At 41.4% G+C, this 16060-nt stretch overlaps 1 protein-coding gene across 2 annotated transcripts in view; it reads right to left on the reverse strand.

Moving 5' to 3' along the window:
* LOC126285459 (UDP-glycosyltransferase UGT5-like) overlaps positions 1-16060 on the reverse strand; it is a 52791-nt gene that overhangs the window by 11965 nt on the left and 24766 nt on the right. For both annotated transcript variants that reach the window (XM_049984867.1, XM_049984868.1), the window contains 2 exons: positions 13103-13686; positions 817-1039 (listed from right to left, as the gene is read on the reverse strand). In XM_049984867.1, the coding sequence (XP_049840824.1) occupies positions 817-1039; positions 13103-13686 (807 nt within the window). The remainder of the gene's footprint in view (positions 1-816; positions 1040-13102; positions 13687-16060) is intronic.

Raw genomic sequence — 16060 nt, forward strand, 5'->3', positions numbered from 1 at the left:
GAGAAAGGGTATGGCAGAGGAATGGCTTAGTCACAATCTGTGTGTGGTCACTGCATCACTTTCTGTGGAAGGCAAGGGCCTTGATTTGAGTCCCAGTGTGGCACACAATCTCTACCCACCAGTACACTACTGGCAGGCACACTTTGTAGCAGGCTGGAAGATTCACACTGGAAACAATCCACAGTCAGTCACTTTTATGCCAAAACGTTTCTATTAAGGATGCAAAGTTTGCACAGGACCTTATGTGAGATTCTCAAATTTTGAGGGGGCTTCTTACAGACTGAACCTGTGTCAGATGGGTCAGGAGGCATGTCTGAGTAGCTGAGCAGATATAAGCATCATCTGCAGCAGGCAGAGGACTGGGTGCCTGGTATCTGGCTGTGAAATCTTTGTACCTCACAATGAAGCAACAGCTGAAAACCAGTTTGTAAAATGATAAATACTGAAGAATATTACCCCAGTGCTATGCATCATTTCATCGATAATGTATAAAATATTCTAAGTAGAACCAATGGCACAGTCAGTTACCGCAATTAAAACTAAGTTTGTGACCAGGTCTTAGGCCTACATATTAGCCATTTGTGGGCTACGCACTAACAGTGCTGTTACTAGAGTACACGTCACGGACCAACTCAAACTCTAAATGCTTTGCAGGCCTCACACCATTTCTTACAAACATATAATGAAAGCAGAATATAATCCACCAGAGAACACAAGAATTCATGGTCAGTAGCTGAAGACATTGGGTCAGTGAATTAATGCAGGCAGGCAGGAAGCCAGACACAAGTGAGTAGGCATTGTCTGCTGGTTACTTACCGAGAATGTCACTCTGTGGCAACCATTTGCTAATCTTCACATTAGCAGGTTGATTTGGCAGAGATTCTGTCTCAAGTTTCCATAGAACTTTTTGTTTCAGCTTGGAGAATACCTTGAGGAACATATTCCTCATTTCTTCTGGGAAGTCTGTGCTTTTGATATTGCTCCCCATGCTGAAGTATATGACACCATCTGTTGCAGTGTCCATAAATATCTGCAGATCCTAAAATACAACACTTATTGTAAAAAAATAGGCTTGCAGATATTGGTAATGAAATAATTAATTATTTACTATTGGGTGAACAAAATAAAGTTGCATGAAGTCTAATTATCTCTTCCAGCTCAATTACCAAGCAGCCAAAGTAATTGTGAAAAATTACTGTGGTAGGGGAAAAGATGTGACAAACTGGTTTCAGTGAAACTAACATTTATTTATTTAGTCTTTGCCTGTGATCTCCATCAGATAATTTTCAGTTGGGAGTAATGGGTGTGTTTTACAATTTTTCTACACAGACAGAGTAAGAGAGATGTAACATCTGTGTTGTGGTTGCAGTTACAATGTTTGTTACACTATGTTACAGCAAACACAGTGTGTTTAACAATCCATGTTACTCACTTCTAGAGGCTGTAGAGAGGACTTAGTAGACCAAGTTTTACTTACTTTTACATCATCGAACAACACTACAGAGCATCAAAGTTATAGGCCCCGGTGCCTGTTAATGTATGTGTATATAAAGGGTATTCCTTGATGATGCTACAAACTTTCAAGAATGATGGAGATGGATAAACGTATCAATTTGAGGTAAAGTTCCCTGTAGCAGAAACAACCAAGTTATAAGCGAAGACCTTTCTGATACCTCTGACAGTGGAATACATGTGCTAGCACTGTTGTTGTTAGGATTGTGCAGTAGGCAAGTTTCAGAGGTGGAGGTATGGATCAAAACAAGGCAAAATGTTCAGTAAACATGGGCTCTAAAATGCATACCTTAGGAGCTATGAACACTTGTTCAATGGAGAAGACATGTTTCAAAGTATTGAAGATCAACAAACATTCACAGCTCCTATGGCATGCACATTAGAGACCATGTTTACTGCATATTTTTGCCTTGATTTGTTCCATACTATTATCTCTCAATGCTACATACCCTTCAAATCTTAGCAACAATAGTACCAGTACATGTATATATTTCACTGTCAGGGGTATCACAATAGTTTTCTCTTGTAACTTGTGACTTGTTTGTTCCCAGTACAAGTAACCATACCTCAAACTGATACATTTATCCTTCTCCATGATGCTAGAGTGTTTGTAACACCATCTCGGAATCACCCTGTATTTACATACATTCACAGGCACTAGCACCTATAACTCTGACATTCATTGTTGGATGACGTTTCCAGGCATAGGTTCCTACATAAAACTTGGTCTACTACATTCCCTCTGCAGCCACTATTGTGTGTACAACAAAATAAAGCAAAATTACAATTTACAGACACATAAAATGTTATTATATATTTCCTGTTGCACTGTTACACCTAACGCGTTGTTTTTTAAGTACTCGTAAGTATATACATATCTTTATGAGGTGCACTTTTAATCAATTTTAAAAATTTGATTTAGTTAATTGACAATATTGTGAGAAAGTTGCTACTCACCAAATAGCAGAGGTGCTGAGTCGCAGATAAACACAACAAAAAGATTTTCACACTTATAGCTTTTGGCCAGTGGCCTTGGTCAACAACAGACACACATATGCAAACAAACACTTCTGCAAACGCAACTCACACACATGACTACATGACTATAGTGTCAGGAAATTGAAACCACGCTGCAAGTAGCAGCACCAGTGCATGATGGAATTGGTAACTGGGTTGAGGAAAGGAAGAGACTGGGGGGGGGGGGGAGGGGGGAGGGATAGTATGGTGGAGATGGCAGACAGTAAAGTGTTGCAGGTTGTTGGCAGGCAGGCAGGGGAGACGTGGGGTGGAGGGGGGTGAAGTAATGAGGGGGGGGGGGGGGAGACTGGGTGTGGTGGTGGAATGACGGCTGTGTAGCGCTGGAATGGCAGCAGGGAAGGGGCTGGGTCAGTGAGGACAGTGACTAATAAAGGTTGACGCCAGGAGGATTACAGGACCATAGGATGTATTGCAGGGAAAGTTCTCACCTGCGTAATTCAGAGAAGTTGGTGGGAAGGATCCATATGGCACAGGCTGTGTATTGGTAATTGAAATGAAGGATAACATGTTTTGGCAGTGTGTTCAGCAACAGGGTGGTCTACTTGTACCTCGGCCACAGGTCATTGGTGGCCATCCCTGAGGACAGAAAGCTTGTTGGTTGTCATGCCTATACAGAATGCAGCACAGTGGTTGCAGCTTAGCTTGTAGACCACATGACTGGTTTCACAGGTAGCCCTGCCTTTGGTGGGATAGGTGATGTTAGTGACTGGACTGGAGTAAGTGGTGGTGCTGTGAGGATGTATGGGACAGGTCTTGCATCTAGGTCTATTACAGGTAATGAGCCATGAGATAAGGGATTGGGAGCAGGGGTTGTGTAAGGATGGACAAGTGTATTGTGTAGGTTTGGTGGACGGCAAAATACCACTGTGGGAGGGGTGGGAAGGGTAGTGGGCATGACATTTCACATTTAAAGGCACCATGAGAGGTAACTGAAACCCTTGCAGAGAATGTAATTCAGTTGCTGCAATATTGGGTGGTACTGAGTTACGTGGGGAATGCTTCTCTGTGGCTGGATGGTGAGGCTATGGGAGGTGGTGGGAGACTGGAAAGATAAGGCATGGGAGATTTGTTTTTGTACAAGGATGGGAGGATAATTATGGTCAGTGAAGGCTTGCTTCAACTGTCATATTGAAAAGAGCAATAACTCAATCATGTAACATAGCTTCTTGTATTTAGAAAGTTCCAGAGAGTCATCACAGGAAAATCAAGACTGATAAGTGATGTGTAACTTAATGTTTAAAGTAACTTGCTCAGTCAAAAAATGTAGCTTTGGAGTTGGTGTGGTTACCCACCGAGTAGCACTTGTCTTGCACTGGCACCACTGCTGTGGCAGCTAGAATGTTTTGTGAGGAGCCAACACAAGCAATTGCTACCCAACCTGCCTGTGCCAGCACCACCTTGAGACATCGATCAACAAACTTACTTCATACATGATGTGTATACGGAGACTGAAACGACGAATGAAATTTTGTACCAAGGCCAGGATTTTGTTCATCATTTCAGTCTTATATATCACAGATGTCTCAGACTTGAAAAGGTCTTGAAACCATATAGTTACATTTGATTTTAGTTCATATAACCTGCGAGTGGAGCCACCCCTCTCTCATTTCATGATTCTAAGAACTCATAGTAGTTTTAACCCTGCTCTCAGGATGAATCAAGTTTTGTATCTTTGTCTAGGACTAGCTTTTGTACTGTGGTCTTGTATGAAATATCAGACCTCTTTTTGCAATAACATATTTAGTACTTCATGCATGTTCTTATTTGTGTTGTGTAATCGCAACACTTGGAATATACATAAAAGTTACTAATCACAGTAACTGAGAAATTTATTAGAGATTTACATATTTAAAAATTAATTGTTTACAATTTACATTTTACAACATTTGGTATAAAACAGACATGGTATAGGGGAACAAATAATGTCATATCATCACTTTTTTATTATAAACCTACTGAGACAGTCAAGTTGGTGTGCATACATAATTTCTAATTATAATTTTGTAAAATTATGTATTCTAATGATGCTGTTAATTCAGTGTATTGTTTAACTTTGAGATAAAGGCTCATGCTAGACCAAGGAAGTAGCTAGCAGACATTTAGTTGTTGCTAGTCAGTTGTCAGATCTGGGAAATGTTGGAAGAAAAAAAATGCAGTAATTGATGTGAACATGATTATGAAAATGGAAAATACATGACAACTAGTGCTGTAAGAAAGCATTTCCCTCCTGTAGTTTCGAAAACCCCAAGACAATGGCCATGTCACAACAGATAAGTAAATTTAACCATTATTCTCTATATAACTCTCTTGTTGAAACATTAAGTGCTTATTATGTTTGTTTTAATTAAACAATGGCACTGTTGCAATTATGTATATGGTTGTAGACATGAAATACACCTTACTTTGTCAGTTTATTTTTAATTCCATTTTTTCCTTATAAAGTCCAGTTTATATGAATTTTCTTTGGACAGTTTGTCTTAAGGACATACTTGTTGTCCTCGGCACTCGACCCCTATCATTTCTGCTGTAATACCCAGTTTCCTACTGAAGAAACATCATTTAGTTTTTCTCTTACTTTTGCATTTAAGAGCCTCATTATTGTCATGTAGTGAGATTTGTCATTACTTAGCAGTTTCTGTGCCTCTTTGAAGAGCTCTTTTCTCTCTCCTCATCAGAATGTTTGTTGGTGCATCGACTGTCACGATATCCTTGGAAAATATTTTTTGATCAATATTGCCATTTTATCTGAAATTTCTTCAATATATCCACAATGATAAGAATTTATTTAAAAATAAGGTGTTGTGTATTAGATTATATTAGGCAACAAGATCAGCATTTTGGAAAATGAAGATTATAAAGAGTAGACAAAAGGAGAAATTATTTAATACAGGTACTTAAACAATACAAAATGAGCTTGTATGATAAAGCAAAATGAGAAGAAAATCTCAAACAGAACAAGGGCACTATTAAAATTAAGGTTGGAGTTTTAAGTAAATTATATTAGAAACATGGCAGAATATTATGCTAAATTAAACTGAAATATTCATCATAAATCTTGTGGCAGCTGTCGGCTCAGCATGAGTCAACCACCACCTCTGTGAGAAAGGACTTCTTTTACTTGTTCTTCCTTGCATGCTTTCTTTTAGTTATGTTTTGTATGCCAATGTTATTATTTGCCACGAGATTTCTGTGAAGACACTGTTAATAAAGTGTATATTATTGAAAAATTTGTCTCTAGTCCTTTCTACTACAATGTAGTGCTGGAGTACCCAGTGGTGACTCCATTATTGTGCATTTTTACATTGTGTTGTCCTTCATCAGTGATTATTGCTGTTTGTTGTCAACAGTGTTTTCCACGATCAGGGCATCATCACCATATTACACATTGGATGTTGTGTGCCAACCCCTATAATCATGGTGTCATCTCTAGTATGTTGAATGTTGCTTTCCATGCTGCCTTCACGTCTCCTGATTGGGTTTCGCTGCAACCATCTTTGGCATTTAAAGTTATAGCACAACGAATGCCCAGCTTGAACAAATGGTGATCAAACAAGATCCAGGACCCACATCAGACTGTGCAATAGGGGTGTGTATCAACCCTTCCAAATTGTGTCTTTTTTTTTCAGCCTTTGGGCACTGTCACCCTCTCCACTCAGATAAAGCATTTTGGACTCTTCCACAACATAATGGCCACAGCTGTTCATATCACACTGGTCATGTCGTCCATGTCACCAGCATTTGCACCAGTGTCTTCCACGCCTACCACATCTGCCACGATATGTGACACCGCGAAGTGCTCCCCCACTATGACTGTTATGTTGGGTACTATACCACTGTCGCCTTTCACCATTGCTGTGATGAGAGTACCACCTTCGTCTAGCACCAGATTTCGTGCTCGCTCTGGTCACCCTTCCCTCCTGGCCACTTCACTAAGCTGCCTCCCCTCAACAAGGACAGCCCTCTCACGTGGTTCACCCTGGTGGACTCGGCACGTCAGCAGCAGCACCTCTGACGATGCTTGCTTTGTATGTCTCATCAGACATTTACATGCTGACTTGGAATTTATCTGTTATATCATCCTGACCCTGCCTCCTCCCCCCAGATACCTCAACACAAGACAGATCATTGTCGAGCATCTTTCTCGATCACCTATAGATGCTTCATCACGTAATTCATGTGCAACAAACTGGTGACAAGATGCCCTCACACCTCGGGGGTCACCTGCATGCCATGTTGGTCCTAACATCCTGCCAGAGCGTGCCTTGTGGGCCATTTGTACTGTCAAGCTTCCTTGTGAGGCTACAGTTACAGCTACAGCTCTTATGTTTGTCTACAGAACAACTGGAACACAGGCTCTGACATGCAGATCATGTTTCAAGTCATGGGACACCATGAGCTTGTCACCTCTGCAAGACCAGATTCTGTTCCCTGCATTGGCAGTCCTGATACAGATAGGGCTATCCCTCCTCCTTGCCCACCCAGAGTAGGTTACGCAAGATCTCACACATCGAGCAATTAAGCAGTGCAGCCACTTAGCGGCAGACCCGCCACACTGCCTGCACTCTCTGCCCTACCCCCCTCCCCACTTTTCACCTTCAACTCTTGAGATTTCCCAGTGCAGTGTGAAGACAGGTGTTGGAAATTCATGTCGTACTACCCATCCTGCCTACTTGCTACACTATGTGGTCAAAAGTATCCAGACACCCCCAAAAACATACTATTTTCATATCAGGTGTATTGTGGTGCCACCTACTGCCAAGTACTCCATATCAGCGACCTCAGTAGTCATTAAAAATCATGAGAGAGCAGAATGGGGCACTGTGCAGAACTCACGGACTTCGAACATGGTCAGGTGATTGGGTGTCATTTGTGTCATATGTCTCTACATGAGATTTCCACACTCCTAAACAGCCCTAGGTGCACTTTTTCTGATGCAATAGTGAAGTGGAAGCATGAAGGGACATGTACAGCACAAAAGCGTGCAGTTCGACATTGTCTGTTGACTGACAGAGACTGCCGAAATTTGAAGAGGTATGTACTGTGTAATAGGCATACATCTATCCAGACCATCACATAGGAATTCGAAACTGCATCAGGACCCACTGCAAGTACTATGATAGTTAGGTGGGAGGTGAGAAAACTTGGATTTCATGGTCTAGCTGCTGCTCATAAGCCACACATCATGCCGGTAAATGCCAAACAACACCTCGCTTGGTGAAAGGAGCATAAACATTGGACAATTGAACAATGAAAAAATGTTGTGTGGAGTGACAAATCACAGTACATAACGTGGCAGTCTGATGGCAGGGTGTAGCTATGGCAAATATCCAGTGAACGTCATCTGCCAGCGTGTGTCCTGCCAACAGTAAAATTCGGAGGCTGTGGTGTTATGGTGTGGTCGTGTTTTTCATGGAGGAGGCTTGCACCCCTTGTTGTTTTGCATGACACTATCACAGCACAGGCCTACACTGATGTTTTAAGCACCTTCTTGCTTCCCACTGGTGAAAAGCAATTCAGGAATGGTGGTTGAATCTTACAACATGATCGAGCACCTGTTCATAATGCACAGCTTGTGGAGGAGTGGTTACATGCCAATAAAATCCCTGTTATGGATTGGCCTGCACAGAGTCCTGACCTGAATCATATAGAACACCTTTGGGATGTTTTGGAATGCTGACTTCATGCCAGGCCTGACTGACCAACATCAATACCACTCCTCAGTGTAGCCCTCCGTGAAGAATGGCACCTGACTGAATGTATGCCTGTGAGAGTGGAAGCTGTCATCAAGGCTAAGGATGGGCCAACATAATATTGAATTCCAGCATTACCGATGGAGGGCGCTATGAACTTGTAAGTCATTTTCAGCCAAGTGTCCGGATACTTTTGATCATATAGTGTACGTTGGTTCGACACAAACTCTGGATATACTGCTTGTAACTGCCACCCCCTGTGTGTGATGGAAAACTCACCACATGGGCTTCAGTAGGCTCCACATCCTGAAATTCTTCCCCAGGGTGCCGCCTTCAAAGTCAGTAACCATCCAACAATCACCTCATGTCTAGATGCTTCTATTTGCTCGACATTTCAACGAACACAGGCTTCCTGATTGACGCCTGTGTGGAAGCAAGTGTTATTCAGCCCGCTCTCACTCCATCAAGCATTCTGCCCACACCTGGTACATTCCACGAGGCCAATAATTCAGACAAGGTCCATGGTGCAGCCCTGCTACAGCTGCAGCTCACCCCAAATCTGCAGCTCCCATGGACATTCCATGTGGCAGATGTCGAGAGTCCTGTCCTCGGAATTGACCTCTCGCTGGGCAACCAGTCCTTTCTGCTATTGGTGCTATTGCATCACACTTCTGGCACACTTATACCAAGTTCCCTCACTGTGATACGCTTGTCCATCCATCATTTGAGTGTAAACTTCTGACAGCTCAACTTGCTAACTCCCTCGTATGAGCTCTTACTCCAATGTTGTGACATAAATGCCCTTCATGCCAGCAACAACGTGCTCCATCAGACGCTTCCAACAACCTGACACATGCAAGTCAAATGGTCAATGCTCTTCCTGCCACGATACCGCATGCTACACATTTCGGCAGACTTCATAGGTTGGTGACTCTTCTTGTATCAATGTTGTGTGTGATGTTCGGCACTCCACTCCCCCCCCCCCCCCCCCCTCCCACTTTCACACCTCATGGCTATTTCACATGACACCTGTCATAGGTTAATGACCAATGAAGGCCCTCCTATTCATTACAAGACAAGGCACCTGACAGATAACAAACTGCACCAATCAAGCCACTGTGCAGGAACTCTTAGACACAGGTACAGCCCACCCCTTTTCTAGTACCTGGTCTTCACCTATCCACCTGGTCCCTAAAACCGGCAGTACCTACAGGTTATGTGGAGACTAATGCAATCACACACACAACTGACAATTGTCCTGTTCCACACAGCCAAGACTTTGCACGATAGCCACATGGCATGCATGTGTTTATGATCATAGACTGTCGCAAGGCTTAGCATGAAATACCAATGCATGCTGATGATGTCCCCTAAGCAGCCATCATTACACCAATTAGCCTATGGAACATGGTTTCATGCCTTAAGGACTGAAAAATGCCGCCCACACCTGATAGTGCTTTATTGATTCTCTACTTTTACTGCTGTCATTCTGCTATGCACATGTAGATGACATTGTTATCTTTTCCTCTTCCAGTGATGAACATGGGTTGCAAGTCCTTACAGACAATGGTGTCAGAATTAACAATAATAAAACTCACCACACTATCATCCCTTCCTCTGTCATGAAGTTACCACTGAGGTCATTCGCCCAACTTCTGACCATGTCACTTCATCTACCTGGCCTACTGATACCTGAAACCTACTGTGATATTTACAGGTTTCTAGGTATGATAAACTTTTTCAAGTGCCATATATCTGATGCTGCTTCACTTTAAGGCCTTTTTATTGGTGCTTTAGCAGGATAGAACACTTCCAGATTACATAGAATGAACTGGTTGGGTGCTATGTTACAAGCTTTTAAAAATCTCAGTGCCGTGCTCTCCAATGTTGTCATACTTGCACACCCTGTAACCAATCCATACATCTCTTTTAACACAGATGCTAGTGACTACTCTGTGTTCAACATATGGACCACATTTCTCAGTAGATTATGAATGTCCACTACATCAAAGGTGCTGACAATATCATCGCAGACTAAATGTTGAGAATTAACACTATTACTTTACCACTTGACATGGACAAAATGGCTCACATGCAGCAGCAAAATCCCAAAGTATAGAACTTGTTACAAGACTCATATATGTCCTCTATAGTGGAATCCTGACAGTTACCTGCATCAGATACTCCAGTATTGTGTGACACATCTACCAGAACAGTGCATCCCATAGTTCTTTCCACACTGTGACTCACAGTTTTCAAAGCCATTCACGACTTGGCTGACCCATATATCAAAGCCACTATGTGTCTACTTACTGAGCATTTTATTTTTCTGCACATCAAAAGTGACTGCCACACCTGTGTGTGCATGTGAATTCCCTGAAAATGTAGCAATGTCAGTCAACATGTGCTACCTCCTCTTCTCCTCTTGGTGGGTGGATGCTGTCCCTCTCACCAACATATCAGCCAGCCCAGTAGCCTATGGTTTCATTCACACCTGGGTGGCCAACTTCGGCTGCCCACTATCTATCACAACAGATCAGGGTTGGCAATTCAGATCACTCACGTGCACTAAGCTCTGTAATCTATGTTGTGCTGCGAAGTTCAGTGCCACTGCCTACCATCCACAAAGTAACAGACTTGTGGAATGCTGGCAATACCCTGAAAGTGGTGCTCGTGTGTCATGCCAGTGGCTGGGTGGAAGCATTATCGTGGATCCTCTTGGGCACATGCACTACCTTCAAAGAGGACCTTCAATCATCTTTAGCCAAGGTACTGTACAGTGAATCGTTGGTCCTTCCCACAGAGTATGTTGAGGGCTCTCATACTCTTGCCTCTCCACTCTGTGCACAACAGATGAATGTGTTCGCTCACACATCTCAAACATTCGTGTGCCCTCTCCCCATCTGCATTTCATTCACAGTGACCCCCCACCCCCACCTGCAGCTCCTTTATTTGGGGCTCATAAGGTACTGTCATGCTCTAACGACAGCTTCATTACCCAGTGAATCTACTCCAGATGAGTATGGCAACTCATTGTTCGATCAATGCACACCGATTCTTGCTTCCCCTTCCAACCCCCTCCCTCCCAGTGCTATGATGAGTCCCCTAGTGTTGTGCTCGGAACAGATGACTCTCCTGTGTTCATTCTGATGAGTCATCTCTCACCAGCACCACTGAGTGTCCCAAAAATCTCCGTCACTATCTCGTTGTTCACCTCTGAAGATCTTTCGATCCAGATCTGCGATGATACTGTCTTCCTTCTCCGTACCCCTCCCCACTCCTTCATTGACCCCAACACTCCCCACATTATCCTTATGAAACGTTACATAACCCTTTACCTCCTTTTTAAATGAGGCCAACATTACTGCCTCCATTGATTCCACAGGCCGGCATACTATTACGATCCTTTTGTGCATATCCTCAACTTACTCCCCCTCTCCCACCCCTCACATTACTTTAACCTGTGCATGTCGTCCACTCCACTCCCCTTTTTGGCACCAAGATTACATGCTTTCCTCATTTCCTCCTCTTGTGAAGAGCAACTTCAGCTTCGCCTTACCCTCACGACAACTACGACATGGCTGGTTGCACGATGTCTCAGCACATCAGCTGCTCCTCTGTTCAATGACCTCCACTGTGCTCTGCACTATGGGGGCACGGGGCTCTGTAGTGGCAGTCAACTCAGCGCGAGTTGACCTCCGCCTCTGTGAGGATGAACTTTTTTAGCTTGCTGTTCCTTGCAATTATTTTAACCGTGTTTTGCATGTCGTTATTATTTGCACGAACTTTGTGTAAAGATGCTTTTAATAAAGTGTATATAATTGAAAAGTGTATCTGTAGTATGTTCTACCATGATGTGCAGGAGTACCCATAGGCAAAAGGAGAAATTGTTTAATGCTGATACTTTTGTCAGGCAGTGCAAAGTGCGCTTGTATGAAAAAGAAAAATGAGAAGTAAATCTCAAATTGAACAAGGCAGCCATTAAAATTAACATTAGAGTTTCAAGTAAATTATATTAGAAATATAGCAGAATATTATGCTGAATTGAACTGAAGCATTCATTATAAATATTAGTTAACTGATGTGAGTTGGCATGATGAAAATTTTGAGAGAAACAAATGAATATATAAGAAGAAGAAGAAGAAGTAGAGCTCTTCATAAAAATAAGATTTCGTTGTTGAAAAGAAATACTTATGACAGCCAATTGTTTTAGCTATCAAGTTACAAGAGGAAAAGTAGTACTCATTTGATTATTTAATAGAAATACAAATACTTCTTTAAAGTGCATTTTGGGAAGGTGTTAATAACTTGCTAATGTGTCTTTCCATCTCTTTGGTATACGTTAAATTTTTAGTTCATAATTTGTAAGTACATGCTTGTTGCCAGATTCCCAAGTTTGGTGTTCTTACTATTGTTGTCTTCCAGATTATATGTTGCTGATAAGTTATGTGCTATATTTGTAAATGCTTGATAGTGGACTAATGCCAAAATTGCAATAGCAGAATAAACATTTGTACAGCCATAAGCAGATAATGATGTGCCTTCCATATACTGGCTGTTTAATTTTTTGCTTGTTGTTCTCTTATGTCATTCCCATTTACTGTTGCATAATGAATCTTATTTTTCCATATACAGTATTCAATGATGAACCTAAATTTTAAATGTTTGAATCTTGCATAATGTGTATCAATCTAAAGTTCTTTGCAGTTTTTTGCAATTTCTGGAAGCTACATACACTCTAAGGAAAAAGAAGGTACCAGTACATAGCTTCTTTAAGCAATAAACTAAGTACAGTAATAGGAGCCAGATGTATCTTGTCTTTAAAATTTTTATACTAACAATGTATAGAAAATATAACTTACCTCTGGAAGTTTTTTTGGTGTCTTAATGTGCATGCCTGCTATTTCTATAATATTTGGTACTAAGGGCCTGGAGTAGTCAAAGCTGAAATGACTGTTAAGTAGCATGAGAGAAGTATTACTCTCCAGTTTTGCCAAAGGAGGTATATTGGGATCCTTGAAGTACTTCTGGACCATTTGGTCCAGAGCTGGAAGGTAAAAGTAATGGCGATAAGCGTTGAAAGTGAGAGCAGAAAAAATGTTGTATGTCCGCTGGAAGAGGTTCATATTGGTTGTGTAGGCAACCCCTATTTCAGGGAGGTAGGACAGAGGGTAGGGGTTCCCCACCATGGCATGTGTCCATGTAGCACCGGCTCCAGTAGCACATGCTCCAACAATGGGAGTTTTGAACTTGTGTGCAAAAGCAAGTAGGCAGTCATGGAAAAAAGCTTCAATTATCAGGAGCTCAAACTTCTCATCTTGTGTATTAATAAGGCTTTGCACACCTTCATCTTCCATTAACTCTTGACAAAATTGCTCTCCTATCTTGAACATGAGAAGGAACTGCTGTTGGTGTGAAAGCTTGCCAAAATCCAAGAAATTTACTCCTGTAACAGAAAGAATCAAAATTCCATCTTTGATAATTATAGTCCTGTATATGACATACATTGCATTTAGATGAACATATGTGTAAAATAAGCAAAACATTAAACAATACTGTCTACACTACCCACGTGGATGTTCATCCAGGTTATTCCTGGTTAATATAGTAAGTGGGGTGGGTCTTCAGTTCAGCAAACAACATTGAAGTATTTATGTATTGCAAATTTTAACATCTGCCTACTTTAAAATACATCTATTCTTAATCCAAATGGTAGACTCACCATATTGTGTGTGAACAGGGCAAGAATATGTTAACCACATTTAAAGTTATTGAAACATCCAACTTGCTGTATGCTCTACACTTCATCAGTTACTGCATGCAACATCCTTTAAAATCTGTTTGTTTCAGTCATTGAAAGCATAAGTAGGTAGTGTACTGAAGTCTGCTGACTGTGTAATAGAGCAAGCTGGAGGTCTTCCACCTGTTATATTGCCCTCCTATTTGTAATTAACTTTTTTCATCATTTTTTTATTTGAAACTAGTTATTTGTATTGTTTGTATGCATTGTATGCCCAGATCTATCAAAACGTCATTACAACTGCATTGCATGTAAACTTATGATTCAGAGGATGGTTTTGAAGGTTGTGAGCACAGTAATGTGTTTGGTTTTTTTCTGGAAACCATTTTAATTAGAAGTAACAAATAATTGTAATGATATATTTTGACTGATCCAATCAGTAGTTGCAGAAATACTCACGCATACCAACAGAAAGCTATGACTCCAAACTTGACTGCAACTGGTTTTAATTTTTTGGATCCTGATTAACTTAACAGACAGTGCTGAAATATGGACACCTGTTTTGCCTTTTGTGCCACTATACCTGCTTAATTCCCAAGTCACACACTAAACTTTTCTTGCCCCAAATTTTCTGAACCAAATGATAGTGTTCATTGGCCAGTTAAGATGCTACTTAAGATTTTGCATATTTTATCATAATTTCAAATGTGACAACTGTAGTCATAAATATGTAATCCCCAGCACAGCCACACAAAGTAGTTCTGAAGCCTTTTGTAATTTACTAAGTAACTAGTTATTAAGCAAACCAAATTGTTGCCTCAATATACAGCTCACCTGCTCTGGTAAATCTCAACTGTACAGTTTAATAAACTGTTATGTATCTTGAGGCATTGCATGTTGTGGCAGATAACAGCACCATTCTTGAATGGTACTTCACCAATGTGACTGATTATCTTCATCAGGTGCTGCCTGAGACTGACTGTCAAGTGGAACGTGTCCTGTACTATAGCTAAGCTCTTACGCCTCCATGGGAGGTTCCGAGTGTTCCGTCTGCAGTTTTCTCCTGCTAACAGCACCCTTAGGAGTTCCCTCTTTGGTCCAGTGCACCAGGCTGAGTACTGCTGTTTCGTCTTCAATCCCAAACACCCATCTGGACTCTGGTGTTCTGTTTTCAGCCTGGTGCTGTACTAGGTGACCTCTTTGAGGTCTGCTCCCACTAGAAGCCCGCTGCAATGTTCCACCTTCAGTCTGGTGCCCCTGGTGCTGTGTCTGGGATTTGTTCTCCTTATGCACATTCTCAGTTCCTGTATTTGTGGAGCTCTGCTGTTGCCCCCATTGCGTTTTCAGCAACTGCAAATCAGGATCACAGGTTCTACTGTCTTGGTACCCAGTGTCATGGTTCACAAGATTTTCTAATACCTTTCTCTATCTAGTCTCCCTTATAAAATGGTCCCAGTATCTGCCACAGAACAGAACTTTACAAAAAGGGGCCTCAGCACACAGGTATAAAATTAGCTAATGCACTGCCTAGTGCACTCATGGCTCTTCCTACAATTAAACTGAAACATCAGCTTAAGAAATTTTTAGTAAAACACCCTTTCTACACATTAGAAGAGTACCATACTTACATGAAGAACAACAAATGCTTTGTGAAATTTTGTGAATAGAAATCAGTAAACATCTTATTGTAATTTTGTTGTAAATTACTGACGTATTCAGGAGGATATGTCTTGCGTATTGTACAAATAACTTTAATCATTACTGTTTCTTTGTACATGTGCAGTGTACCATTCAATGTTGAATAAAGCTATTATTATTATTATCCCAGTATCTGGGCTTTTGTACAAGACTCTTGCTACACCATAGTTCATGGAATTAAAGAGTCCGGACAGTACTCTGCAATGTCTGATTTAGTTCCCTGTTCTAGTCACGTGTGCCTCTGAAGTTCTTTGCATCTGATGTCCACTTCCCTAGTTGTTTGGCCAATGAATGGAATGCCACAGTCACGAAGTACATTATAAATTCCTATTTTTCATAATTCTTGGTTGTCTTTCATGTTTCCCTGTAGCCTTCTTATTTT

This window comes from Schistocerca gregaria, chromosome 8, assembly GCF_023897955.1.
Source record: "Schistocerca gregaria isolate iqSchGreg1 chromosome 8, iqSchGreg1.2, whole genome shotgun sequence".
Lineage (NCBI taxonomy): Eukaryota > Metazoa > Arthropoda > Insecta > Orthoptera > Acrididae > Schistocerca > Schistocerca gregaria.